Source organism: Solea senegalensis, linkage group LG10 (assembly GCF_019176455.1).
Source record: "Solea senegalensis isolate Sse05_10M linkage group LG10, IFAPA_SoseM_1, whole genome shotgun sequence".
NCBI classification, from domain to species: Eukaryota; Metazoa; Chordata; class Actinopteri; order Pleuronectiformes; family Soleidae; genus Solea; species Solea senegalensis.
The window spans coordinates 19,773,251-19,800,688 of NC_058030.1; the positions used below are offsets into that span (position 1 = coordinate 19,773,251).

The 27,438-nt window shown below is 41.7% G+C and overlaps 3 protein-coding genes across 4 annotated transcripts in view; 1 reads left to right on the top strand and 2 right to left on the bottom strand.

Moving 5' to 3' along the window:
- Positions 1-3,352: 3,352 nt before the first annotated feature.
- bhlhe41 (basic helix-loop-helix family, member e41) lies at positions 3,353-7,251 on the bottom strand. The gene is made up of 5 exons (XM_044037119.1): positions 6,824-7,251; positions 6,672-6,738; positions 6,474-6,581; positions 6,270-6,381; positions 3,353-5,888 (listed from the first exon to the last, which is right to left on the bottom strand). The coding sequence occupies exons 1-5, from the start codon at positions 6,883-6,885 to the stop codon at positions 4,906-4,908; spliced, it is 1,332 nt and encodes a 443-aa protein (XP_043893054.1). The 5' UTR covers positions 6,886-7,251; the 3' UTR covers positions 3,353-4,905.
- Positions 7,252-10,204: 2,953 nt separating this feature from the next.
- On the top strand, positions 10,205-18,785 carry sspn (sarcospan (Kras oncogene-associated gene)). 2 transcript variants are annotated; one of them, XR_006361099.1, is made up of 4 exons: positions 10,205-10,678; positions 12,881-12,967; positions 17,027-17,658; positions 17,712-18,785. XR_006361099.1 is itself a non-coding variant. In XM_044035183.1 (3 exons), exons 1-3 carry the CDS (start codon positions 10,457-10,459, stop codon positions 17,384-17,386), a joined length of 669 nt encoding a protein of 222 aa, XP_043891118.1. In that variant the 5' UTR covers positions 10,205-10,456; the 3' UTR covers positions 17,387-18,785. The 2 variants fall into 2 exon arrangements, 1 of the variants encoding a protein (XP_043891118.1); XM_044035183.1 differs by having other exon boundaries at positions 17,027-18,785.
- Positions 18,786-22,724: 3,939 nt separating this feature from the next.
- itpr2 (inositol 1,4,5-trisphosphate receptor, type 2) overlaps positions 22,725-27,438 on the bottom strand; it is an 80,546-nt gene continuing 75,832 nt past the window's right edge. Inside the window, exon 57 of the mRNA XM_044035660.1 lies at positions 22,725-24,059. Coding sequence (XP_043891595.1) covers positions 23,979-24,059 — 81 coding nt within the window. The 3' untranslated portion in view covers positions 22,725-23,978. The remainder of the gene's footprint in view (positions 24,060-27,438) is intronic.

The window sequence follows — 27,438 nt, forward strand, 5'->3', positions numbered from 1 at the left end:
TCATGGTTTCAGTACCTCTGTATTCTGCAGCGGTTGTGTTTACAAAAAGCCTTTAATGTACACACAGTTCACCTCTAATGCCCTTCTTCAGATCTCTCGAGTTCTCGAGGCGGTGTGTAGTTGGTAGTATTTCTGCAGTAATTATAAAATATAATTCAAAAGTAAGAAAAGTGCACAGCATAGAACAGTCGTTGCCAGAGACTGGGTCAAAAGGGTCAGAGGGTCATAGGGGATTTATTTTCGCCAAATATGAGCAAAATGTTTTTCCCGTCATTTATTTTTCTTTATTGAAATTACATTTATCAAACATTGTTCTTGAACGTGGCTAATTTACACTAGGTGTGACAAATAGATTTAAATAGAAAAGCAAAATAGTCTCAGCAACAACAATTCCTAGTAACATAACAAAGTATTTAACATGACCTGGATGCACTTACGGTTGTAAAACAAGTGTTAGTGTGTAGGAGTTCAGAGGATCCCTGGACCAGAACCTCTTAATTAAATGACCTATAACAAATTACACAGTTAAATGACTCGATAAGGACAAAGCTATAGTACAGAGACACAAAGAAACGTCACAATGACAAGGAAGTATCACGGACTGTCCACCAAGAGAACCAGAAAGTATTAATGAAGTATTCTGGTTCTCTTAGTGGTCAGCCCATGGTCAAGAGATTTCTCCCCAGATGAGATAAATGCAGAGGTCACATTCAATATCACTAATTGTGTGGTGGTGTGGTTGTTTTCCTTCTATTTGGGTTGTTTTGTGTCTCTTTACCTTAGCTTTGTCTTCATCTAGTTATTTAAGTGTGCAATTTAAAACACGTATGGTTACCGGTCTCTAAACTCCTACAACCTGAGACCTGTGTAACAGTCGTAGGTAGTTTTTATTTTCCTCTTTTAACCGTTTGTCTCATAATCCACATGCACTTACCTGCAGATTCATTTGTCAATTTATATTTAACCTAAAAATGTCCACATACTACAAATGAATAAGCTAAAACAGCAGTATCTATGGCAGGCTAAACAATTTGACCTTTTCCAGTGAAGCTAAAGACTTGAATACATTTTTTTTCAATGTTTTTGAATACTGCAAGTCCTGGTTTTACTCTCAGTCAACTACAAACCTACGATAAGCAAGAGAACCTGCATTGAGGACTTCTTCTACTTCTTCTATACTTGTTCTAACACCTCCCTTGTTGACCTGCATGTGAGTGTGACAGAACATACGTACACATGTAGTTTGGATCAAAGATGTCATTGCCACACGTCTTCATTCAGAGACATGCTTTAAACATGTCTGATTGTCTATTTTGAGGTGCACTTTTCCACACTGGGGGGTGAGACATAACCACAGTTGCTGTTTACAGCTGTATATGTTCTGTGGAGAACTCTTTAGACGTTGACTTTACATGACCTGTGTTCCCGTTTGTTTGTTTTTTACCCTTCTTTAATATACTGCAAAGTGTTGGCAGATGTATGGCTGTGTCTGGATGCTGCTGCCGATGTGACCTGGATTGCATGATTCAATAAACTGGCAATGTTATGTGTGTCCTGGAGCTCATGATTAAACTGTAAAAAGAACAGTAAAGTAATATGGGGTTCTGAATGCTTTGCAAGCTCTACACCACACCAGTAGGTGGCGACATGCACTCAATAATGACAGAGGCATGCTTGAGGAGAAGGAAGGGAAAACCACTTTCCTTCAGACTGAATTCATGAAGAAGTGTCAACGTATAAATACACATTCGCACAGTTGATGACTAATTCCAGAGACCAAATCACTCCTGTTGGAGATTTCAGAACTGTAATCTCTACAGTAAACAATAAATGTTTACAAGACTGTTTACAAAACTGACCAACATTTGCACCTTAAAGGTTCAGGTTGTAAGAATTAGCTGTATCTATGAGGTGTGACTGTAGACTGAGAACTACGATGGCCTTCATATACTACTATACTACAATTTGTACTTTAACCCGTAGTGCTCACGCGGCAGGGATCTGTGCCGCAGGCGCACGGTGGAAATTTGCCATGGGAACAACACACAACTCCTTATATGGACATCCTGGGGGTGTGTGTTTATAGGTCACATATTCAGGCTTTAAAAATGCTTTTTTTTTGTCTTCTTATGTGTTGAGGAGTCAAAGTTATGATTCATTTTATATTGCATGTTTAATAGTGAAATAAAGTAGCAATAATTGTGCAGAGGTCACAAAAATACAGTGATTTTCTTTTCTTTTTGTTCTAAACATTTTACTTTTTGCTAAGGTTTGTTTATATAGTTGGTGAAAAGTTTTTTTTTTCATCAGATAAGCCTAGGTTGTGCTGAAAAAAGGATATAAGACACTCTATATTGCACATTCTTATAGCCTCTGTATATATAGTAAGTTTTAACATAGTAATGGGAAAAAAGCAGCTGAAATGCTCTGTGTCGTAAGGGTTAAAATGATGAAAATGCACAATCTGGCTGTCTTTTCTGTTCAGGCTGCTGTAAAAACACGGCGGTCTCCATAAAACACGGTGTTTGCCTTGAGAATAATATAAAAGTCTGATTCTAAGGCTTCAAAAAAAATTATACTTATCATCACTTTCTGCCACCTTTGACCTTTGATACTATAGTCATTTTCAAACCATTGTCAAATGAGTTTAGACGAAGATGATTAGACCTATGTATATCAGTTCCACCCAGTGTAGTATAGTATAGTATAGTATAGTACAGTCATGTCTGCATTCTTCATCACGACTGATGGCGACAGAGGTCCACTGAGGGGTGATAGACGTTCCGCAGCTAACACTTACGTATACTTTGAATAAAACTAGAAAGACATAAGTCAGAACTGGCTGGATTTGTACGTCATTATGAAAGAACAAAGTAACAAGTGATGCTGTAATAATTCATCAGGATTAAAATAATATTACAGTATAGTATTGTGGTGAGGCAGTTAATGTCAACAACAACAACAACAAAGAACCAGATCTGAGCAGGTCTGAGGTTTTTGACTTGTGAGGAGGAGGGGGAGGAGGAGAAGGAGGAGGAGAAGGAGGCGTAGGCTCTGTTGTTTTTCATCAGCCTGTTCAGGCTGAGGCTAATCTCACTTCATCATCCTTTTATCACATGACATTTGTTTAAAGCCTTGCTTTCATTACCGTACTGTACATTCCTCCACTGTGACCTGTCAGCTGATCAAGACTTGGGAACAATACTTCTCAGCCTGTTACTGTAAATCTGATGTCTTGTTGGGGGTTATTTGTTTGTCACATACAATCAGTGCACACATTGTGCTGCGTTTGATTGTTTGAGATTGTAAACATGTGCAAAATCTGTGCAGAAATAAGAAGAGGCCTGCATCATTCAGTTTTGATATTTATTTTACAACTCATCAGCAATAATTTAGAACAGCATGTGTGTAAAGCATTAACGAAATGTGCAACAGTTGCTCAGTTTTATCTTTTAAAAAAAACAACTCCATAGACTTCTAGAACAGTGACACACACATGTATACGTTATGATATATTCACAAAAGAAAAACACTATTTACAGACGCACATGCCACTTTATATAACAAGTCGATTTGAGGCGGGAAAACCAGCCGAGGGAAAAACAACAAAAGCAAAGTCATGTTTGCAAAGTACAGTGAAAGTTGTGTGTTTATTCAGTCACGTGTGAGAAGTTGAACAAAAAAAAATGGATGCAGGTTTCTCCCAGAAAATAGAGCAAAGCAACAACAGTCAGAAAACAGATGGTACACGGTGACCACACTGTGTTTCCCGCTTTTTTCTTTTTTTTTGAAAAGTAAGGATTTACATGATGAGAGTAAATAACACAGAATCAGTGATAGTCCCGCATTTGAGAATCCGATTGTGGTTGGAATATTTTTTGGCCTTGAAAGAAGTGGAGAACAACGTTGCTTTTAGTAACTCTGCTCCCTCTTCTGATTTGATATATATTTATATATAATTTCAAGAAAAGTCCATAAAACAAAAGAGAGGTTGAAAGAGAACAACAGTTTAAAAATGATACGCTGGTTGTTGGGGGTTGGGCAAAAGCAGGAAAAAGTGCACTTTACATTTCAAAGAGTAAAGATCATTCTATACATTCAGTATCAAACACCTCTAAGGTACTATACTACAATAATGACTGGAGGTAGAGGTCACTGCATCCTCATGCAGAAATGCCTCATTCAGGAGGATTTTACAATATGTTGGTCAGGCAGATTCACAGATTTCTTCCTCATGATTGTTGTTCTGTCTTTTGTCACAAAGTAAACTGAGCAAACTCTGCTCTATGAGATGAGGGGAAAACCCAGCACATAAAATACCTCTCCATTAATCTCAATATTAGAAATGTGCAATTAGTGTGTTCTCATTAAATGAATCTCTTCTCAGGAGGGACAGTAATGTGCCTCTTCTGTACCCCGTGCAAACTTTCGGGAGGAGGTCCTGGAGCATTAACTTCCAGGAGCACTTCCTTTTTTATATATATATATAGTGCACATTTACATGGTAATGAGTCCGACTGTGTTTCAGGTGATAATATTTACAGTCACGTCTCAGCCAAGCTCTTAACAACCTTGGTAGAGGTCAGCTGTAACTTCATACATCCAAAAAAAAAGGCTTGCTGATTGGGATACTGCATCTATATTGTGAAAGTTTTGGCACCTGTGCTGCCATGTCTAAAATATCTTTTATCAAAGAGGATAAAAAACTAGCTTCAGCACAACACAGTCGTGCACATAAGTGTCAATCATTGTCGACATTCATTCGGATTGATTAATCGAGCAGAAGTGCAAAAGGCACACAGCCACCTGATCCACCAACTCCTCTGTGAAAACCTCAGATTTAACGACAGGAACGCAGGTGTTCCTGAGCAGAGCGCGCGCACATGGTAACACACATGAGACAGATTAGCTGTGTTCACAGGCAGACAGCTCATCATGGCAACTCTCCTGGCTGTTCTCCGCTGCGTCACCCTCCCCGTCGTCACTCGCGAGACTCTCCTCGCGCTCGTCGGGTGACGATCCTGTCTCGGCGTCGTGTGACCCGTCGCTGTCTGGACACTGCGAGTCCTTGGCTTGTGAGGAGGCGCTGAAGTGCGCAGACAGACCGGGGAACGCGGCGGCGGCTGCCGCGGCTGCGGCCGCTGCTGCTGACGCATGTGCGGGGTAAAGCCACGGGAAAGGGGACGCGAGAGCTGCCGCCGCTGGATACATGTACTTCTCAATGTTGCTTTTATCGAATAAAGGCATATAAGGCGCCGCAGCAGAGGGGTTAATGAAGTAGAAAGGCATGCAGATCGGTGTCTGCTGTCCCGCACTGTTTATTCCCATCAAAGAGTTCATTAACGCCACATCAGACCTGCTGGACTCTGCGGCCCCTGATCCGCTGCCACACCAGTTCATCTTTGCTTTTTTGGCAGCGCGTTCATCTCCAAACTCTTGCTTGATCTTCACTGCCTTTGCTCCAGGCTGCGCCTGACTGCGCTCACACTCTTTCTCTTTGCCGTCGCTCTTTTCAGCCTCGCCGCCGTATCCACTGTCCGTGTCTGTGTCGTTCTCGTTAAGCTCCCCGCCTTGGGTTCTCTGGATGACCGGGACGCAGTTGGTTTGCCCGTCAGCTTTGTGCGCGTCCTGTGCGTCCCCGGCGGCGGGTAACTGGTGCTGGAGCTGGAGCGGCGGCGGCGGTGGCGGCGGCGGCGATGGCTGCGCGCCAGGCTGGAACCGCGCCAGCACCTCGTGAAGGTGGCTGGTGAGCTGCGCGCACCGCTGCTCTCGCGTCGTCCAGTTCTCAAACCGACTCAGGTACTGCAGAACCTCTTTGGCACAAGCCTGGAATCCGGAGTGGAACGCGTCCAGATCTGCGTGAATGGACGTCTTCATGGAGCGGTCACCTGCGAGACACGCGTGCAGTTCAGAGATTAACGGGGGATTGTTCTGGAAAGTGTGGCTCATCTCATCCAATTACACTGTAATCTAAGTGTATTGATTAAAACAACACAACGTGCAGTACGAGCCATTAAAGAGATAAAGACCGAGATGAAGAGATAAGACAGACACGCGTGACAGCACGTGTGCACGTCTGCGCTCTGTCTGCACAACAAACACTCACAAAGTACACAAACCTTTTACAAGCACACTATCGTCCTTTACTTTGTTGCAATAACAAACACAAAGTGATGAAAGTTTCATGAAGTTCAATCATCTGCACTGATGTCATCACTTATAAAAAAAAAAAACCTGATCATAAATCACGTCAGGATTGTCGCTCTTACCATTCTGCAGAGCGATGATCTTCTGGTGCTGCTGCTCAGTGACAGCAGTCAGTGCGTTCAAGTGCTTCAGCGTTAACTCCAGAACAACTGCCTTCTCCAAATGCCCGAGAGTCTGTGGATCAAACATTAAAATAAAGGCTCAGTGTGATGGTTTTTTTTTTTCAGTAAAGGTCAAAAGTTTTTTTTGTGTCGTCGTTTTCTCACCGACAGCTTCAGATGTTCTGGTAACAGATCCTTCAACTGCCCGATACATTCGTTGATCCTGTCTCTCCTCTTCTTCTCTATCAACCGGTGTGGTAACTTGTACGCGTCCTGTCGGCGCAAACACAACACAGAACACCATTAAAGTTACAGCACGCGACATACATATCGTGTTAATGTGTTGATTCCCCGCGCGCTCACCTTCCCACCATCCTCTCGTTTTATTCCTCTTTTGGATTTGCACATGTAGATTGAGGGATAATCCATCCTGAAAGTAAAGAGGGTCAGATTATTCACCGGACTCTCACAACACGTTATAGTTTGACAGAGTTTGCTTTAAAAGAAACACTCACCCTAAGAAATCAGCGTGTTCCATGAACTGTCTGTCCTGTAAATGTGGTATTCTTTCATCCATCACTTGCTGCTTCTTATTCGTCTTTCTTCTGGAGACTTGTTTGTTATGTTAGAATCCACGCGCGGGCGGCTGTGCCTCTGCTGCTGCTGCTGCTGCTGTGTGTGCGTGTGTGTGTGGGGAGGGAGATGATGCACGGTGCGTGTCCTCCAGTGGAGCTGCGCCTCAGACTGATGTCTATAGTTCCTGTGAGCAGCCACTTTGCAAAGCCGTCGTCGTCGTCGGCGCTGTGGTCAGAGCGCACGCGCGCCTCCGGTGGGGGAACAAGCTTCCGACTCACGTGTAGCCTGCACCAGCACTAAGTCCAAGTAATTAGAGCTTCTCCTCTGTGTTCCACACAGCCGCGGTGCCCACTGCGATGTAGTCCAAAGCATTCTGACCTGCGTGGCTGCGGAAACGTGATGAGAGCCGTGCGCGGAGTGGCTCGAGAGCAGCAGAGGCGTGAAGAGAGGATTAGTTCACTTTAAGAAGCAGCCGCTGATTCTGGTTTTCACTTGATTTGTGTCCAAAACGTGTGCCGCTGATCTCTGACACAAGTTAACACAGTTGTTTATGAAGACATTCATGTCTTTGGGTTTAAAATAATAATACTAATAACAATGATAATAATGCAGCAGCACAGAAACAAAAATAATAATAACAATATAAATACAATTAGTACTACACCTATTTACTATAAATACTTGTTTACACTATCGTGTTTGTACTCTCAATGACCCACTGTACTGTATATACTCTATTAATATGAGTTAAATCTGATTGATATATTATTTATGTAATAATATCATGCCCCTATACATTTTATACATAATAAATATATTATATTACATTTGTAATGTCTCTCCGAATGCCATCAAACTATGTTTTCTACCTATCTATCTATCTATCTATCTATCTATCTATCTATCTATCTATCTATCTGTGCGCGCGCGTGCCCGGGGGCGCACTCGTGCAGAGGAAGGTTGTTTTTTTTTTTTAACCTCCTCGTCATCCTCAGATCCAGTCTTCCGGAGCTGCGTTGTCGGTTACCATGGCAGCGGCCCAGCTGTATGGGCCGACACGTGCATCTGAGCTCTGTATTAATCTCAGCATGAGCTCAATATTTTTCAGAGTGTCAACAATAATATGAATAAAGATAATGTTGAGGAAAACGTGAACAAGTGACAGAAACTCAACTCATGATTTGGTTTGTCACATTCATTTAGGATTAATATGAGAACTATTTGGATAACACACTCCTATACCTTTTACTCAGGATAATCAAAGATCCTTTGGTGACAAATATGCCTCATATTGGATGCTTAATAGTGTCAGATGATTTGATTAAAAAGAGACTTTAATACTATAATAACAAATGCTGTTAATGGCCTGTAATGACATCAATGAATCACAAAGCCTCAGCATAAACCCGAGTCTCTAAGCCCCAAACAATGGATGGACATAATCAAAAAGGGTGACCTTGGGTTTAGAGGAGAGATCTTTCCCAGAAAATGGGAGAAATACATACTTAGTTGAGTTTCAGGATGTGATTTACTTTCACCCGGCTGACCCCTGTACCGGGGGCAGTAAAACTCCCTCCGACACACACTTATCAAAGTCACGTTTACCTTTGATCAATATCGACATGCTGCATACCCACAGAAAGCTCATAAACTCCACTAAAAGCTCATAAAAACATTCTTATGTTCACCAAACACAGACTAAACGACAAGTGATCGAACCAACACAGCCGAAAACACCATAACAGTGTAAACATTTAAAAGCGGCACCGGAGAATCAGAGTCTTCGTGTTGAAAAAAAACAAAAAACGTGTCTGGTGGATAGTAGAGACATCACAGATTCCAACCGTAGGCTACCATTTCTAAAACGCACAGATACAGACGCAAAATAAGAGCAAAACAAGGAATACAACCAGAAATGTCGTTGAGCAAAACAAGCAGTTTTCACCGCAACAAAAGCGCTTCTAACGGAGAACTAGACTTCCCAGCATGCTTTTGGGCCTGTTCCTGGTCTGATTGGTCATTCCAGACAGCCATTAGCTTGTTTTGATTGGAGAAGGGCGAATGTCCGTCAAACTACGTCATATGCATTTGCGTCCTTCTGACGTGTGAAGAGAGGGAGCTACGTGCAGCCTGATCCTATTGGCTTAGAGGATTAAAACGAGCTGTCAATCACCCAGATTGGCTAATGCTAGCCGGAGCTATGGCTCTGAACAGGCTGAGGCTCAGAGTCAAAGTCAGAGAAAAGTGCCCCAAATGAATTGATTTTTTAATCTTTTTTTTATTTTATTTTTTTCAAACCAAGTTTTAATTAGACCAATAGTGACATGTAAATAAAATTAAATGGGTTTAATAATTTTTCTTCATATATTTTCATAGACAGTGCTAAACTAGAGTCACCAAGGCATCTCTTCACTAAAACCTCTGTCATTTTACTCTGCTTCACTTCAGCATCATCAGACTTTGCACAGCTAATGTCCACATGTTGTTACATGACTTCCATGAGTTTTCAAGCTCCTAATGCACATTTTTAAAGGTGATATTTCTTTTAAAATGCAATATTTCTTTGGGCGAGGGAAAAAAATCCTTCATTTATTGTGGGTCCCATCTGCATTTATTCTGGCACAGTGGTATCTACAGTGAAACTTACACTCTGGTGGAATCTCACAAGTGTTATCTTTATTTTGATACCAAGATAATTCACATCGAGCTTGTAATTGCAGAGATATACTCTATTTAGTTTCAGCATTTCATTTTCAAACAGGGACCCCAAAAAGAGGGTTGGGGGGGAAGATGTTTTAAGGACTCACATACACACGGTTACAGTGTGAGTATATATTGTTGTTGAGTCAGAAGAATAGAAAAGAAACTGAATACATATCAAAGCCACAGTACACACACTGTAAGACTATAAAACACCCTAAAATACAGACTATATTTGTCTGGATAATCCCATTTATAAAAATTAATCTGATATGAAATGACACCTGTTCCCTTTTTGGAGCATTAAAGTGTTGAAAAACACTCAGAGCTGAGGCTGTGTAATGCCCTCACATGCCTTATGATCACATTACTTCTTCCTGTTAGTCATGTGACTTGTCCTCTGGCAGCATATGGCTCTCTTGTGTAACAGTGCTGACAACGAATGATCCAATCACTCCAGATCTCAAATGAAGCGTGACCTCCTCTGCACTGGCTTCTCATTAACTCATACCTGCTGATTCACCTCTGGACTCTCGCAGCCTCGCGTGTCGTATGTTAGAATACCCCTTTCCGTCCTCCTCTTCCCCCCCCTTCCTTCCTTTCTTCTTCCTCTCCTCCACAGTGTGCTGCCTGCTCTATATGTGGCACTAGGGCGGCTTTAGGAATCCGCTCCAAATGTTTTCCATATTAGTTCAGAGCCTCCTCTGTTTCCAAATAGCAACCAAGCCGGGCTTATGGTGAGAGGAGGCCTCAACAGAGAGGGGAGGGGAGGGACAGAGGCAGACGACAGGCAGACGGGCTCACCCAACCCTAAACACTGCGAGAGTAAAAGTTGAGAGGACAGAAGGGTGTGAAGACAGGAGGAGAGTAAAATGGGGCAGAAAGGTTCCTCAGACAAGAAGAAGGACAGGAGGAGCAGAGATGAGAGTCCAGCGCCAGGAGATGGTAAGAAGTGCAGAGGCTGTTGCTTCCCGCTGCTCGTTGCCCTGCTCCAGCTGCTGCTGGGGGTCGCGGTCGCGGCCGTGGCCTTCCTCATGTTGGCCATCAGCCCCTCACTCCTGGCCAGGGAGACGCCACACTGGGCTGGGATCATTGTAAGCTCCATCCTCACGTCTCTGCATGCACATGTCTGCATGGAACACGACAGTGTCTGATTTACTTTCTGTCTCGCTCCGTCCTCACCTCACTGTGCATGTCAACACTGGCCCTGACTGTCTGACTGTCGTGTTCTGATACATCTCTCTGTCTCACTCACATGAGAAGCTGTTTTTGTTGCATGACCAGCAAATCCTCAATGTCAGGGCAGGTGAAAAAAAAACAAAGCAGCCACTCACTCAGACCACAAGGTTCCAGTTTGACCTTTGAAGCACAAATCAACGCATGTTTTTATTGTCACATTCACAGAGGAGGTTACGTTTTCACTAGAATCTGTGAATCTATGACCACTGTAGTGTGGAGCTTTAAAATATAAACGAAACCGCACAGGAAGTGATTTGTTTCATGTGAAGACAGACAGAGGTTAACAACAAGTGTGGAATGTTACTGCTCAAAACCCCCACCCGCCTCGTTCTGCTGCTGTTTACACACAAACGCTCCCTCCTTCAGGTCTGATAGTTTTGCTTGACAGAGCCTGAAGGATGCAGCACATGAATAATGTTATATTAGAAGATCAAACAGAGGCATAAGAATGATCAGCAACAACAAATATCACCAAAGTAAATATTAGTGCACATCCATATTAACCTTTTTTTTAAATATATGTATATAATTGTCTCTGACATTGTCTCCTGTCTTAAAACGATAAAAACATACAATAAAAACATAAACCCAAATAAAAGAGAGTGAGACACGCTTTGCTAATCGAGACTGAAAATACATAATTAATAAGAGAACCACTGTACCAATACTAGAACAAATAACTACAGCAAGAATAGAAGTTCAGAACAAATATAGCCATGAATAAATGATAATGTGAAAATGAATTGTACAAAAGCTGCTGGAACAAAACAAATTTTACACCTCAGGACTGTTTCCCTCCATCTGGAAGTTTCCTTTGCTTTTGAAGTTGTACATGTGAATTACTTTTTAATATCTGTAACTTTAAAAAGAAAAGCAAAAACCTGACCTCAATATTATGGCTCAGTAACCAAAGCAACATGTAACACATCTTAAACCTTACACGACGCTCAGTAACAAACTGTGTTTGACGAACACAGAGTTCGAAGAGTTCTGGGAATTTTTAGTGCCGGAATTGGCTGAAATCATTTCACCTTCATGTGCAGCCGAAGTGAACTGTGAGCAGTTAAAGTCTCATTTCAACGATTGAATATCTCGAAACGCTGAGAGGATTTGCAATTAAATTTGAGAACTCCACAGAAAGCTGAGGGCTGTTAGAGAAGGACAAGCAACACACTTAAAGCAACCAGAGTGTCACTGGAAGTGTTTCAATTTCAGTCGAAAGGTAAGTTAATGAGACAGTTTTTGCAGCGTCGTCTTGTAGAACTGTTCAAAATATGAATACAAGCGTCTTTGTGAAGTTTGTATTAGAAAACAACGAAACAAAAGAGCTCAAATTTTGATTCTCATGACGTGTATACTTGAACGACATGTCACATGTTTAGTGACGGGGACAAACACAGTATCACAGACGGACGCCATGTCCATGTCTCAATAACATCCCTGGACGTCGGTGCATCCCGAGGCAGATGCTCACGAGTCGAAAAACACTGAGGTCATCAGGAACTTTCCAGAGGATCCTGAGTGCTTAACAACCTGGGGAAAACAGTTAAATAAGATGCTGAACGTTAGTCACAAGACTCCAATCGCACTGAAGAGACAGAGCGTGAGTGTGTCTGTGCGAGAGAGAGAGAGAGAGAGAGTAATGTAATCTCGCAACAGCTTAACTGCTGAATCATGCAATGAAAAGCCTACAGCAACAAGGTGCAGTGGATGTGCCACGCCACACAATGTGATAAAGACATGATATGACACCATGTCCTCAAAAGGTAATTGAAACAAAACATATATATAGCTGCTTTCTTTATTTATTGGATTTGTGTTGAGTCATCAGACTGTGGTTGCTGTTGTTGTTCACACTGAAGACACAAAAACACTTTGAGGCCTGTGGCAGGATGAGGCTGTGGCTGACCGTGCTCCCGATATCATCAGTGCATGGCAACAACGAGGAATGGCTCCGTCGCCTGCTCTGTGACCATGAAAATCCATAAAACTGAGCATTAATCCCCCCAATATGAGTTCATCATCTAACCAAAACTGTTTTGTTGTCGCTGCTGCAGCTGTGTTTAGTCTCTATCCTGGGCTTCATCCTGTACTGTGTCACCTACGTCCCGGATGAGAGGACGACTCTGCAATTCATCGTCAAGGTGAGTGTGCACACGTCCTGAAATGACTTCTGCAAAACACACTGGGGGAAAAAAAGAGAAAGAAAGAAGGAAAGTAAGGGAAGCAAAAATGCTTCTGACGCACAACAGGACTCTTAAAAACTGCACAAGATCACAAGGATCAGCCTATTTTACCAGAGGCGACCTTTGCAGGGAACAATAATGTTTTAATTCCGCAGATGAGAGGGAAGCTGCCTTTGTTAGTCGCAGGCATCGAGCCGCACTCCTGTGTAAAAGTGTTCTGCAGGGACTTCCTTATGGGTGCATCCATTAATGCTCCTGGACGGTGCAGCTTCGTTAGCTATACCATCAATGCAGAATCAGAATCTGTTAAACCATTGTTTGCCGCTGAGAAGGAGGTGTTTGAAAGCAGCGTCGTGAGTTTTAAAATGTTTCCGTGACATTTTGTTAAGAGCTAAATCACTTACAACGCCGTCACATTCTCTGGGTCACCGCCCATCTTAATGTATAGAACGTTTATAAAATATTAATGTATGTATAACGGTTCTTCTTGTAGGATAAGATAATCATGACGTTTAAACTGGACCAAAATGAGGACTCATTTCATTTTATTATCATATAAGAAAACAGTGGGTTAGGGTTAGGGTTAGTTAGGGTTCTGCAGGGTTAGGATTAGTTGTTCTGCAGGGTTAGGCTTAGTTAGGGTTCTGCAGGGTTAGGGTTAGTTAGGGTTTTTAGGGTTATAGGTTAGGGTTCTGCGGGTTAGGGGGGGGTTCTGCAGGGTTAGGATTAGTTAGGGTTCTGCAGGGGTTAGGGTTAGTTAGGGTTCTGCAGGGAGGGAGTTAGTTAGGGTTCTGCAGGGTTAGGAGTTAAGGGTTCTGCAGGGTTAGGTTCTGCAGGGTTAGGATTAGTTAGGGTTCTGCAGGGTTAGGGTTAGTTAGGGTTCTGCAGGGTTAGGGTTAGTTAGGGTTCTGCAGGTGCTTCTTCTGCAGCACATGGAGTATAATACAGAATAAAAACCTAAAGAGTTATGAGTATGATGGCACATTAATGACTACATTGAAGTTGCTCACATATGGTAAAGGGAGGTCGTTCCAGATTTTATGTGTATTTGTGAAAAAGAAGATCTGACCGTGGTTTTATTTCTGTAACACACAGACGTGCAGGAGACGTGGCGATGATGCCGTCGTCTCTCGCGTCGCGTCGTGCATGTGGGGAGAGTTACTGACATGGATTTAAAAAAGAAAAGAAGACGAGATTAATGGATGGATCATTTGCACAGTGGTGGAAAGTCGGAGCATCAGAGTGTGAAAGTGCAGTGACGAGGTTTTCATTAGGCTGCAGTAACAATATAACAATAATGTGGTAATGATTTTGTAATGGGGGAGTAATATTGTTGTAGCACCATGTTATTTCTTTAGTAATCGCCATGTGACAGCTTACTAATAACTATGAATAACTATGATTGTGAATTTCAATTTATAAACTGTAATTACAAGTTGATGACCTAACATTTTACACAGATTGGAGCCTCATTTCCAAACTATCACTGGAGAAATGACACGGTATTAATGTGCTATTACTCCACTATTAAAATTCTTATAACCAGGCTGGGGATTTGATTAGGAATAAGATGAGTTTTCTATCATAGTACATGTTTCAACTGTGATCTGTCCATTACATCAACTTTTATTACATTACTCGATGAATCCACGTCCACTTGTCCCTGGCTTATGGATACAGTTTCTGTTTTTACAGTCGGTTTGATGGATTTATTTTATTAATTTGGCTCAGCTTTCAACAGGACTCTGTAAGTAGATGTGCTGTAACTGGATATAACTACTATGATATTATGACTTTACCCAGTAACACATAGTGTAAGAGATTACAAGTTACAATGTTACAATGGTAATGTGTTACCAGAGTTATGACAGGAATATGCAGAGAAAACAGTAAAAGGCTATAAATCAATCAAGTGGATTCAGTTACAAAAACAAATGTGTTGTACATCACTTAGCAAACAATAAGTGATATTACTGACTTGACATGTGATAGAGTAACTTTGTCACAAGAATCAAATGCCGGAAACAGACAAAATAAGGTTCACAGGTACAGGTCGTCAGTCAAGGCAAAGGTAAAAAAAAAAAAAAACGAAATATAAAAAGGATAAAAAATGGACAAGAAAACTAAGACTAGAGAAAGTTGGAACACTCACAGGAAAAGTGAAAGAATCAGTGAGTGAGCGTAGGTACTGAGGTGAGGTAACAAGAACCAGGCGCATGTTCACTGAGAGTCTTCCTTTACTGTGTCCTCTCCTAAGTGTGAGGGTGTCACAAGGACAGTAAACAGCAACATAAATCCCTCATACTTAGACATTCTCTCTATATCGACGCTTACTGAAAAGCACATAAAACTCAGCAGAGGACACGCGGAAACAATGACACTCCAGACGGAAGACGCTCATCACGTGCATGATTCCATAAGCAGCATGAAACGGGGAGGAAAAGAGTGCTGGATTATAAGCTGGAGGTTTAGTGTTACTGAGACCGTGCGTTTGCATAAACTTGGTGCAGCCTCGTGTCACATTTTACAGCTGTATTTTTAGACGCACAGTGGCTGCAGCTGCAGGTGTGTGCTGAAAGTTGGGCTCCAGACTCTGAGGGTCAAAACCTTGCTCGGTAGCGTTGTGCTTAATCTCTTACAAATTGAATTTACCATCAGCTGAGAGCCAACGTGTGGAATCCTAAGATACACTTTTGGCTCTCCGGGTTAATCACGAGACAGCAGATTAAAGCAGGAGTCCGATTTCTAGGCTTGAAGATGCAGAGCAGGACAAAGCTTTTCAGGTAAAAGTGCACAACTCCCATCCATTCTCCTCTACTTTATTTTTTCATTTTATTTATCTGTTCAATTTAACACAGTGAACAATATTTCTGGGTTAGTGAGAGTTCAAGTCTATTTAACAGCGTCGTCCTAAAAACAACATAATACAACATTACCCAGGTACTGTATGAAGAGCAATCATAAAACAGATTATCAATGGTCATAATTAAATCTTCTATGACATAAACATGTGCTAAAAGCAAGGGATGACTCAGTCGACCTTTTGTGTGGCATACAGATATCAGATATCAATTAGAGCTGCAACTAACGATTCTTTATTAGTATAATTAGTATTTGTTTGGTCCATAAGCCAACATTTTTAAGTTTGAATCATTACTTTGTCTAATGAAGAAATGAAACCAGGAAATAAGAGAATAAACTCTAAAACCAAGATTACCAAAATAGTTGACATACATCAATTGAATTACTACTATTATTATTATTATTACTACTGCTGTTACCAACACAGGTGTGCTGATACATAACCATAACCATAACCATAACCATAACCAGCCATTAGAAAAACATAACCGGTTTACAACATTATGAGTGAGAACAAAAACAAATGTTTAGTGACTTTATAAAGTGAGCTCTTTTTCCTCTGGTGGCTAAGTGCTGCTTCCATCCATCCGTCCAGGGCTACACTTTTCAAATTAAAAGCTTACCAATCAATCAAACTTTATTTATATAGCACGTTTTATACAAGGCAATGCAACTCAGAGTGCGTCACAGGATAAGAACATAATCACCGTCCCGACTGTTTCAGCCCACAAATGTCTGGTATTATGTGTTAAAAACAGCAATGGAGAAAGTGAAGAAGTGAGGAAAAGAAGAGAGGAAAGGAAGTAAGGAAGTCGTGGAACTCACACTGGAGACTAAAATACTGATGGGTGATCGAAACAGGAGGTTAAATAACAAAAAGGTAGAAGAGAAATAAACAACATAAATAGGTAAAACAGGTCAAATGTAATGACATAGATAAGTAAAGTAAATAAATAAATAAATGAGCAAACTAAACATGATAAAATAAAGGGTAGAATAATATAATTTGTGTCAGACTCTAAAGTTAAATAAAGGACTATTAATAAATGAATAAATCTCAGGTAAAAGCCAGGTTAAAAAGGTAGGTCTTATGTTTGTTTTTTAAAGCTCTAAATCAACTTCTTCTTCTTCTTCTTCTTCTTCTCCCTCCCGCAGCTCCTTTACTTCATCCTGTGTGTCATCGGCCTGGTGATCTCCGTGCTGGCCGTGGCTTTCTCTGGATATCACTACAGTCAGACCAGCAGCTTCAGCTGTGTGCAGGCCCGCGACACGTGCGTGTGCACGCTGGACAAAGACGACCCCATCGCCCGCACCTTCACCTACGAGGGAGTCAGCGACTGCGAGGTGATCACGGGGACTCTCACACTCTACTTCCTCATCCAGATCATACTGAACCTGGTCCAGGCACTCGTCTGTGCCGTCGGGGCCTTCATCATGTGGAAGGACCGCTACCAGGTCTTCTTCGCTGGTCTTCAGATAGGCTCCTCCTCCACGCAGCAGTGGCAGAAGGTCTAACGTGACCAGTACAGTTCAGTACACTCTGAAGGACAGGGAATCTTACTCTCTGGTGTGTCAGCCTTAATGTCAGTTGTATTATATAATGGCTTTTTGCACATATTTTATATACCATATTTAGTGACTTTAATGTTATATTGATATCGGGTTAATGTTTGGAAAATCATTTCTATTTATCTTGACCTCTGCTCACATGACTCAGCAAAACAGTCACACTTAAAGGTCCAGTGTGTAAAAGAGATTGAAAATACTACCCATGAAGTACAATATGTTTGTGTATAAGTGTAACATAAGCGTCTTCTGGTTTTCATAAGCTTAGAATCAGCCGTTTATATGTACTTTTATAAGCAAGGGCCTTGTTTTACAGAGGCGGCCATGTTTCTACAGCAGCACAAATGACACAGAAGAAGAAGAAGAAGATTCTTTCTGGTTTGTCAGAGCCACCGTACTTTCCCACTGAAGAGAGAGAGAGTGAGGTGTGAGTGTTACAATCTGACGTCTCACCCTCAGATGTCACTAATTCTTACACACTGTCAGATTTGGGTATAGTTACTTTGGAAAGTACAACGTTACTGTCAAATAAAGGTAATCCGTTACGTTACTGCGCCCCTTTAACCCTTCAGTTACCATCCTCTCATCGCCGTCAGTCACTCCTAGACCATTTGTGATAAGTAGGAAAATTCAAACACTGTGTCCGGGGTGTGACCCTGCCGATAAATCCAGGCAGTCATAAGAGGGTTAAATGTACAGAGAAGTCCCGACACTTTCAGGAGGCTAAAAATAACAGGAATGACGGACAGCAATAGTCCACTTAATAGCACTTTAATAGCACACACAAGTGGGTAAACAGGAGCTCCAAACCAGGTTATAACACTTCACGTGTTATAACACCCACAGAGTGATCTGAGCTTTCCACCGACATCGGACCGGACGTCTCGTCCAATGACAGGTGCAAGTGACGGTTCACAGCACTCGGCGGAGAGCAGCACCGTGGCAGTGTCTCTGCAGTCCGGATTTTCTTTTATGGATTACTTATTTTCAAAAAATAACTAAGTAACGGATTACTTAATGTGCTACGTTACTCACTACATCAAAAAAGTGCGCTGTACCTTTAAATTGTAGAATCTTTCAATCCTTTGCTTTGAGTTACTGAGGTTTGGCGACAGTGATGCCATGGTTTGGAAATTGAATGGAATTGAAACAAAACAGTAAGAAAAGTCATAGTTTGATGATGTCAGGAGGCAGTGTGGTATCATGGGAATTGTAGTATTGTGTGGTTTCTTTGTTTGTTTGCACTTAAAGGGGAGAATTAAAACATGAAATCTCCTTCCTCACTCTTTTCTTACATAATAGTGACGTGCATTACATCACTGAAGGCCATTAAAATGATTTCTATGGATTTAAAGAGTGTTCTTTACATGATACGTCCTCAAGCTCTGAAGACAATATTCACAAAATGTTCATTAGTTTGTTGTTTTCTATTCAGAAAACAGTCATTCCACATTATGGACAGTTTTGTTTCATTATCTGTTGTAAAAACATGTGCAGTATTTTATCAGCTCACAGTTATAGTTATTACAGAGTCAGAAACTCATCCCGACAGCAGTGAAACAGCAGACGATGACACTGGATCTGCACTGAACTGGGCTGTGGCTGTAGAGGGTGGAGATGCCAGGTCAGTGACCAGAATGACTCCAACAGCCTGTAGGAGTCAAAAGAGACTGCAGCCACACGGGGGAGGAAGGAGGGAGTGCTGGGGGCAGGAAAGGGGGGACTCAGACAGGCGACCGCACTGGAGCACAAAAACAATCATCTCTCCGTGTAAGCAGCAGAGTTCTTGCCTTGTACTTTTTATTTGTTTCTTACTCTCATCTGAGTCTGCACTTACTTATGCTGTGTACGTTACAGATTAAGAACTAGTGTGTGGTTTTGACAGGAGATGATATATGAAAACAAAGCCTCAGAGGCTGGTCAACGTTTTGAGGGAGCACAGATACAAATCTCTGTCTCACTCAAGACTAATAATTGAGCAACAGAGCAACCAGTGACCACCTCTATCTATCTGTGTGCACAACATAAGGGTCCCGTCAAACATGAGGCCAGAGTTTGATGAGAACATGCAGGAGACTTAATAACGGAGGCTGCGACTAATCTGTGACGTCAGCACGAGACAAAGTCGCGTCTGTTAACTGCGTCTCTTTTCGCGGAAATGTTTCCTCGAGTGTGTGTTTATGTATTTTATGAACGTTGCGTGTCATTTGATTTGATTCAAACTTCACGAACATCATCACCACTTGATCAGTGACACTGGAAATCCAGTGGATAACACACAGCAGAAAATCACCAAAACATTGAAATAACTTGACACAAAGCCTTTTTTTTTTTTGTAGGAAGTGAAGTTTCAAACCCGCTCACTCTCCCGCACCAAAGTCCATAAAGAAAACCTGTGTGATTTAATGCTTAGTTCAATCTGAATGAAGAATTTTAAACACAGACATCACAAGATAACATTATGTGAACTTAATGATGGAGACAACTGTGGATTAACACCTAACTGTGTGCAGCAAACACACGTAAACAGACGTGTCCTTCTGTCCCTGTTGGCCTCCATCAATGAGAGCGAGGATGGAGGTGCACTCCGTGAGCTCAGTGTTGATAACGTGTCAATGCATCACACAACCACACTTAAAAAAAAACCTGAAACCTCCCTTTAACTGTAAGTGTGACTCCATACTGTGCGAGCAGCCCTGTTTGCTGTGCATTTCAGTGTTGTTGTGACGATGATGATTCATAACGTGACCTCACACATGCAGGAAGTCACATGGCAGTCATCACGGGGTCATGTTTATTTTTCAGCATGACAGTGAGGAGGAGTGACCTTCCACCCTCCTACAGCACTTACTCGGCAGCAAGTCTCTGTGTGGTCTGATTAACTTTTAAAGTAAAAGAAAAAGCGGAGAGAGGAACTGGAGACTTTCACTGTGACTTAAAAGGAAGCGAGTATTTAAGTTTCACGCCAAACTCACATTTTGATTTCATATGCGCGTGTAAGACAGAGAGTACTGTGTAAAAGTCTTACGCCATCATTAGATTTGCTGTTTGAGCAACGCTATCATGGCCACACTGTATATTTATTTCCTTTATTCCTTTTATTTGACCTTACACTGGCCGACCGTGAAATCTGTTTGTTCTATTTCATGTCGACAAATATCTGCGGTGAAAACTCACTGATCATATAAAAGACCAACTCACAGAATTTGACATAAAAACAGCAAAGCCGGTGAAGCCCTGAGACTCAGAATATTCATGTCCTGTTAAACATAGACGTTTATCTCAAAGTGACCGTCTGAACCTAAACTTATCTTCCTGCACAATGTTATTTTAGTGTGGTCCTTTCTTTCTGAGCACAGCGTTTTTATGGATGTTGACTTGTACTTGTTGACTCTCACTACTGTTCTCACACACACACACACACACACACGCACTCTGGTTTCCATGACTTCAAAGGACATTGCATTGATTTACAGTCGTTTCCTGGAGACTGACTCTAACCTTAACCAAAACCCTAACCCCAGCCTGAACTTAAAACAGTTGTCATTTACATTATGGGGACTTGATTATAAAGGAAGACAAATCCCCAAAATGTGACTGTGTGAACAGATTCAGGTCCCCACAACATAAAGAATACCAGGCATAACACACTGCGTTGACGTCCATTCATGTAAACAACCTAAACAAAGCATTGACCCTCTAACTTTAACCACAACCAGTTAATGCTTCATGCTAACCTTAACCTAACCACAACTCATATCTTAGCCTGAGGTTCTTGTTCATCAGGACCAGGTTTTGGTCTCCATGAGGACTACTGGTCCTGATAAGGTCTGCGTTTATGCCAGAAAATGTCCTAGAGAGGTGAGAAATACAAATACACACACACACACACGCACACACAGACACACATGCTGAGCATGTGACTCTCTTAGACTGTGGTTGATATGATCCAAATGTGGCAAAGGTTGTGCTCAAAGGTAAATAACACACTGCTCACATGCAGATGACTGAATATTTTTAGCGGGCGGACGCTGAAGTTTGTCAGAGAACAAGACTCAGATGATGATGTCGCATCTGTTTGTTTGGAGTCCACCACGGCGAGAAGACTTATCTGCTCCTCTCGCTCGTCTCTCGCTCGTCTCTCGCTCGTCTCTCTCTCCCAAACCGTTCCAGTCATGCTGCACTTTACCCTTGTTGTCGATGCAGTGACAGCTGCTCACCATTATGGCCCCGCGTGAGCTAATTTTAATGGCTGTCACAGGCAGCAGGAGCAAAACGCAGGCCTGCCAGCGTAAACAGTCGACTGCAGCCAAGAAGGATGGGCCCCTCTCTAAAGGGTAAATGACAGGGCAGGATCAAGTAAAAATAAAAATAAGAATAAAAATCCAGAATAATGAGTGTGGATTTAATAACATGACATCAAAATAATGCAAAGCCTATAGATCCATGGTTCTCAAACTGTGGTACGTGTACCCCCAGTGCTACGTGAGCTTCCTCTGGTGGGACTTGAGGAAAATCAGAAATGCTGTTCTGCTGTTGACACCACGTATAAATAATAATAAACACAATTAATGAAAGCTTCTTCTTCAATACGCAACACACATGCTAGTCTGTCCATTTGGCCTCCTGTAGCAAAAAGGTGGCACAAGACGGTGGCCTCCATGAAGCAAGGCCATGAAAGGTGGATTCTAAAGCAACAAAAAAAACAAACTTTTATATTTTATATTACAGTTATGGGTAGTAGTATATTCAATTATAAGAAAACCTCATAAATGTTACATATTGGATCTTTATGACACTTTTTTCCCCCTTTTCTTCTTTTCTTAAAATAAAGTATTACGTAATTGAATCTAAATGCAAAACAAGGAAGAGCTACTTGAAAAAGTTGACCCTAGAATAATAATTTCTTCATGTTGAAGCATCAAAGTTTGGATTCTTGGTACAGCCAGTACCAAGCAAAACAGCAAAAAGCAAAACAGTATTTACCTTAAAGTGATTATACACAAACATGCTAAATGTTACACACTGGACTTTAAACTATTACTGTGGACCGATGTGAGCGCAAACATTCAATTCACAAGTCTGTGCTAACTGCTAAATTAGCCGCAGTGAACTAACAAAAAGAGTGAAATTAAAGCCGAAGCTCAATGAGCTGAAATGTGATCTCGGCTGAATGAGGAAGGGTCTTTTCCTAGGTCGTGAGTAAACACTGTGGGTGGGTCAGTGTGTGTGTGTGTGTAAGTGGGTGGGGACTTCCATTCTTAACATACTGAAGCAAAGCCGCGAGTCTTGTCGTTACAAATTTATTACAACATCTGAAAACATAAAATACATTTGTTTTTCTGTACACTTTGTTTCCACAGATTGTGACACAGGACAGTTACCATCGAGTGCAGCGATCTGCCGTCTTTGTTTGTGCAAGTTTTTAAGACACGCGCTCAGACTCAACTGATTGCAGTCAAAGAGACTAGTGGAGATGAATTACACTAAAAGAAACAGTAGAATGTGATGGTGTGAGCAGATACAGTAAATATTACAGTATTACTGACATCTACCGAAACATGAGCATGTTTATTTTGTCCTCCTACCATCTTCAGTCAGTAATACATTAGGTACCAATATAAGATTTAGATTTAAAAAGAAATTTCAAGTAAGAAATCATTATTTTCATTCACATTTAGTTTCATATAAATCTGTAAAAAGGCAACTGAAACGGTGCAGTGATTGCATTTCAAACGCACAACAATCCAACAATAACCCAAACTAACAACTGATTCCAGATACTTTTTTTTTTTTAACCCTCATTTTGTTTTCCTTTTCTACAAAAGTGCACTTCCAGTATTTGCTGTTAATGAGTGAGGCAGCATGAATCCGTTTTCCAAAATGCAAAAATAATACTCCAGTTTGTTAAATATCAACAGAAATCTAAAAGGCAAAGAAGAGAGAATACCTGACATTAGTGCGCGCTCTCTTTTAGAGATTCAAGAAATTCCCCAGCTTCTATTTTCACGAGCGACCCCTGACCTCTCTGCGGCCCGCTGCTCAGCGCTTCCACACAGTTGAGGAATGACGGTGGAGACACGGTCATCCACAGACTTGACAAGCACTGAACCACTAAACTCACCATAACATTTCCCTTTCTTTCTCTCTCTCCCTCTCTGTCTGGCACGCTCGCACAGCATTGGCAGATGTGTGCCGTGCCAGGCTAATCCGTCACAGAGACGAGTGACTCTGTACACAGCCGGCCTGGAGAGTGTCCTCCGATTAGCCGAGGGAACACCGAGGGCACGGTCTGCATCCAATTCAGCAGTGTTAGGGTCATAAAGAAAGGCACTGTGTCAATAAAACAAATGTGTCTGGCTGCCATCGCTAATTGCAGAAATCTATCGGAGCACATGCATTGTTCTCAGAGCTGGAGTTAGTGTGAATGCATTGTTTTCTGGTTTCTATCACAAGCCTACAGTCGAAGAGGCGCGCGCGTGTGTGCGTGTGTGAGTGTGTGCGTGTGTGTGTGTGCGTTCTGCATAAACTTTAAAGTGTGTCAGTGAGCTGGGATGTGATGGTTTGGCTGAGGAGGACCCAAGAATCCCAGCCTCTGTTTTTTCTTCCTCTGTTCTGTCATCTGTGGAGGAAACAAAGAGAGAGAGAGAGAGAGAGAAAAACATCAACTTTATGTATTTTGAGTTTTGACTATGTTGTGTTTGTGATATATGTTTTCCCTCCAGCGGAGAATATGCGACAAGGAAGTATACATAAAAGTGCTTAACTTTAAAAGGCTTAAATCTAACTAAATTCAACGACATAAATGGTCTGTCTAACCTTTCTGCAGAGCACGTATACGGCATCTTTTAAACTAAAACTCGATATCAAATACAGGAAACAGGTTCCCAGCGGTTTCTGAAAGCGGAGAAGTTGCACGTCAAAGCCGACGTGTGGTTATTACGGTAATTTCACTCGCGCTGTTGCAGGAAGCTGACGATTCAGCGTCACCTGAGAGGTGGAAAAGAACTTGAGACAAAGACTCAAAACAAATGTTATTTTAAATATGTTTTATACAACTACAGTGTTTTTTCGCTGCGAAGAGGAGGGAGTTTACAGCGTGATAATGGCGGAGAAAGCTACGCTAAGAGATGCTCCAACCACGTTAAATACATAGACTTTATGCACTTTGTCGTAAATAAACAAAGAAATCGGGCACTTTTAACTTTTCATGGACATTTTGTTTTCTTCGATTAGACAGATATCGTTCTGATAATTGTTGTATCGTGATATTATTGGTATCGTGAACCCTGTATTGTGTATGGTATCATGAGGTACCCCGTGATTCCCACTGCCCACCTCCTCACTCTTCTTCATTGACTCCTGTTCTTTTGACTGTTAGGTGTTGTGCTACAGGAAGCCTTCATTCATGAATGTAAAGCATGTAAAGCAGCTCATGTTTGTCTGCAAAGAGTTCACACGTACTCCTGTGGACATGGAAAGTATGACCCAGGCCTTAACCACACATTGCCTCTATCCAGCCACTGGGGTCAGTCCTGGTCCAGAGATAAAAGAAATAGATCGACAATATGGACAGGAAAAATCTGCTGTGGCAACACCTAATCAGGAGCAGCTGAAATAAGAAGTAAGAGTTCTTAATACACATTGACACAATCGAGAGGTCACCATGACCTTTGACTTCCTAAATCTAATAACTTGTACCACATCATAAGAAACTTCCTCTCAATGTTGCGTTCCCAAGATCAAACTTGTGTTTTTGTGATGTCACGGTGACCTTGAACTCTGAAGTTCTACCGAGTTCATCTGCGAGTCCAACTCAATGTTTGTCCCAAACGTGATGGCATTCCACGGTGGTTTGTGGAATACCTTGGTCTCCATGCATACATGCAAGTGTTTTGTGAGAGCACAGTGACCTTGACCTTCAGCGATCCAAGTTTTAATCTGTTCATTCACAAGTCAAAGTAAAAATCTTTGTACCGAAATGTGCAAACATTCCTTCAAGGCATTGTTGAGATATTGTGTTCATAAGACTGGAACGTCGGGACAGATGGACGCCAGTGTGGAGGCATGACTACAGTTTTATTTCTTGTTTTCAACATTTGAAGAAGCCGTGCACAGAGAGGTGTGTGATTCTCATTCATTCAACTAAATCTGAACGTCAGTGGTCATGTTTTGGAAAAGGAACAAAACTATTGACTCGCCACAAGAAAAGTCCAAGGAAAAATGGAATGTGGGGTTTCTAGAATGTGACAGTGGGAATAAAAGTCCCAGCAGCCGCCCACTGATTCTATTAAAATGACAGAACTGGACTCTAACCAAAAGTGAAACAGGAGTCAGTGAATGAAAAGAAATGCCAAAAGAACAAAAGCACTTCCTACACACACACTCGTCTCAGATTCCCACTCAAAGAAGAAAAGACAGGAAGTCAACTGAAGGTGTTGACTCTCTGGAGACACAGACCAAACTCCAGCCTCATATATATATAACCTCACAGCCAGGCTGATTGCCTTCAGCTGTGGGAGAAGAACACAGGTGAAGCCAATAGCTCGTGATTAGCAAACAGACCTGTGACTCTGGATCTCTGTCCATAAAAGTCTGTCCCACACTGCAGGATAGTCACATCTGACAAACTTTCGAACTGATTTTCAATGTTTTAATCCTGAAAAAGCACAGACTAGATTTGGGATCTCACAGAAACTGGTGGGATTATAAACAGACATGGAGGCGGACTGTCGGCAGTGTCAGTTAATAGAAACGTCACGGCTGAGAAGTCGGCATTGACTTATTATTAATTAAATGTACTGAAATATCAAACATGTTTGAAACTTACGATTTGAAATTGGGAAGTTAAGTTAAACTCGTGTCTGTTAACCTCTCACACAACAGGATCATTTGGCCACATCATCAGCTCAAATCAGCCTCACATTTGAAGGCACCCACAATTGTCAGAAGGGCCAGATCTGCACTGAAATCTGGCCAATTATCCTCTAGTGTGAGGCAGGCTCAATAAGTCTTGAAAGAAAATGATGTATATTGCTCGCACAGTTGTGTTACTTGCTTTATTAAGCTTCACTGACGTGACTTGAGGCTAAAACGTTTCACAGTCGCAACTATGACCTGCAAATTTGGTGTTGTACAGGCGTGAAAGGGAGATTCACATCGCTCACAACAGTCAACGCTTTCACTGGTTTCCATGTGGATGTCAGGAATGACGGCCACTGGTTTTTAAGCTGTAAATGCTGAGTACGTACAGATTAAAGGACAATAACTGCACTGTGCAGAGACATGACAGTGCCACACACACTCATACTGTATATAGCCTGGTTTTCACCGTGCAGTACAGTGCAGTTTAGCTCACCACGGTGTGGTTTGGAATGTTACACTCTGATTTGGCTTGTGTTTCCGCCGTAGGCTGTGTGGGCTGCATGTGTTTAGCCCCACTCCTTAAAAGCAGAACCACTGTGCTCCGTCAGAAGAGCGCCAAAAACTGAGACGTTAAGAATAACTTAAAGGAATACTTCACCGACTTGCATTTAGCTTTGTATTATATTCATTCTTTTTTGTGTTATGTACCCACCAGTGACACTTGGTCGTGTTAGCATAACTGTTAGCAAAGATGGCGGACACTGTTTACATTCTAGGAATGAGGTCCCGTCCCCCTGTGGCTCTAAAAAGTGTGGAATTAGCATTGCAGTTTCAAGCCTCGGAAGATATTTCTCCACTCAGGGAAAACTGAGGTTGGGAAGCACAATTTTTCAAAAATACTACCCTTATTCTCGTAATACAAAGCTAAATGCAAATCGGTGAAGTATTCCTTTAATTTACCTTCTTGATGTTTGACGATGGAAGCACAACATTTTTTAAAAACCATCCTAACAAATGGGACTGTGCACAGTGTCTGTTGTACCAGTGTCAAATGTCAGGGTCAGCAGAGATGGTGATGAGCTGGTTCTAAGCAACATCCACACTACTATTTTTGTATGAAAACTAGAGCTGTCAAA

Bases quoted from the DNA above. Each gene is read 5' to 3' on its own strand.
- bhlhe41 (XM_044037119.1), bottom strand. From the start codon at position 6,885: ATGGATGAAAGAATACCACATTTACAGGACAGACAGTTCATGGAACAC. The intron at 6,382-6,473 runs GTGAGAAAACGA...TTTGATCCACAG, and splicing joins CAGAACATCTGAAGCTGTCG to ACTCTCGGGCATTTGGAGAA. The intron at 5,889-6,269 runs GTAAGAGCGACA...CGTGTCTCGCAG, and splicing joins GATCATCGCTCTGCAGAATG to GTGACCGCTCCATGAAGACG.
- sspn (XM_044035183.1), top strand. From the start codon at position 10,457: ATGGGGCAGAAAGGTTCCTCAGACAAGAAGAAGGACAGGAGGAGCAGA. The intron at 10,679-12,880 runs GTAAGCTCCATC...TCGCTGCTGCAG, and splicing joins CACACTGGGCTGGGATCATT to CTGTGTTTAGTCTCTATCCT. The intron at 12,968-17,026 runs GTGAGTGTGCAC...TCCCTCCCGCAG, and splicing joins CTCTGCAATTCATCGTCAAG to CTCCTTTACTTCATCCTGTG.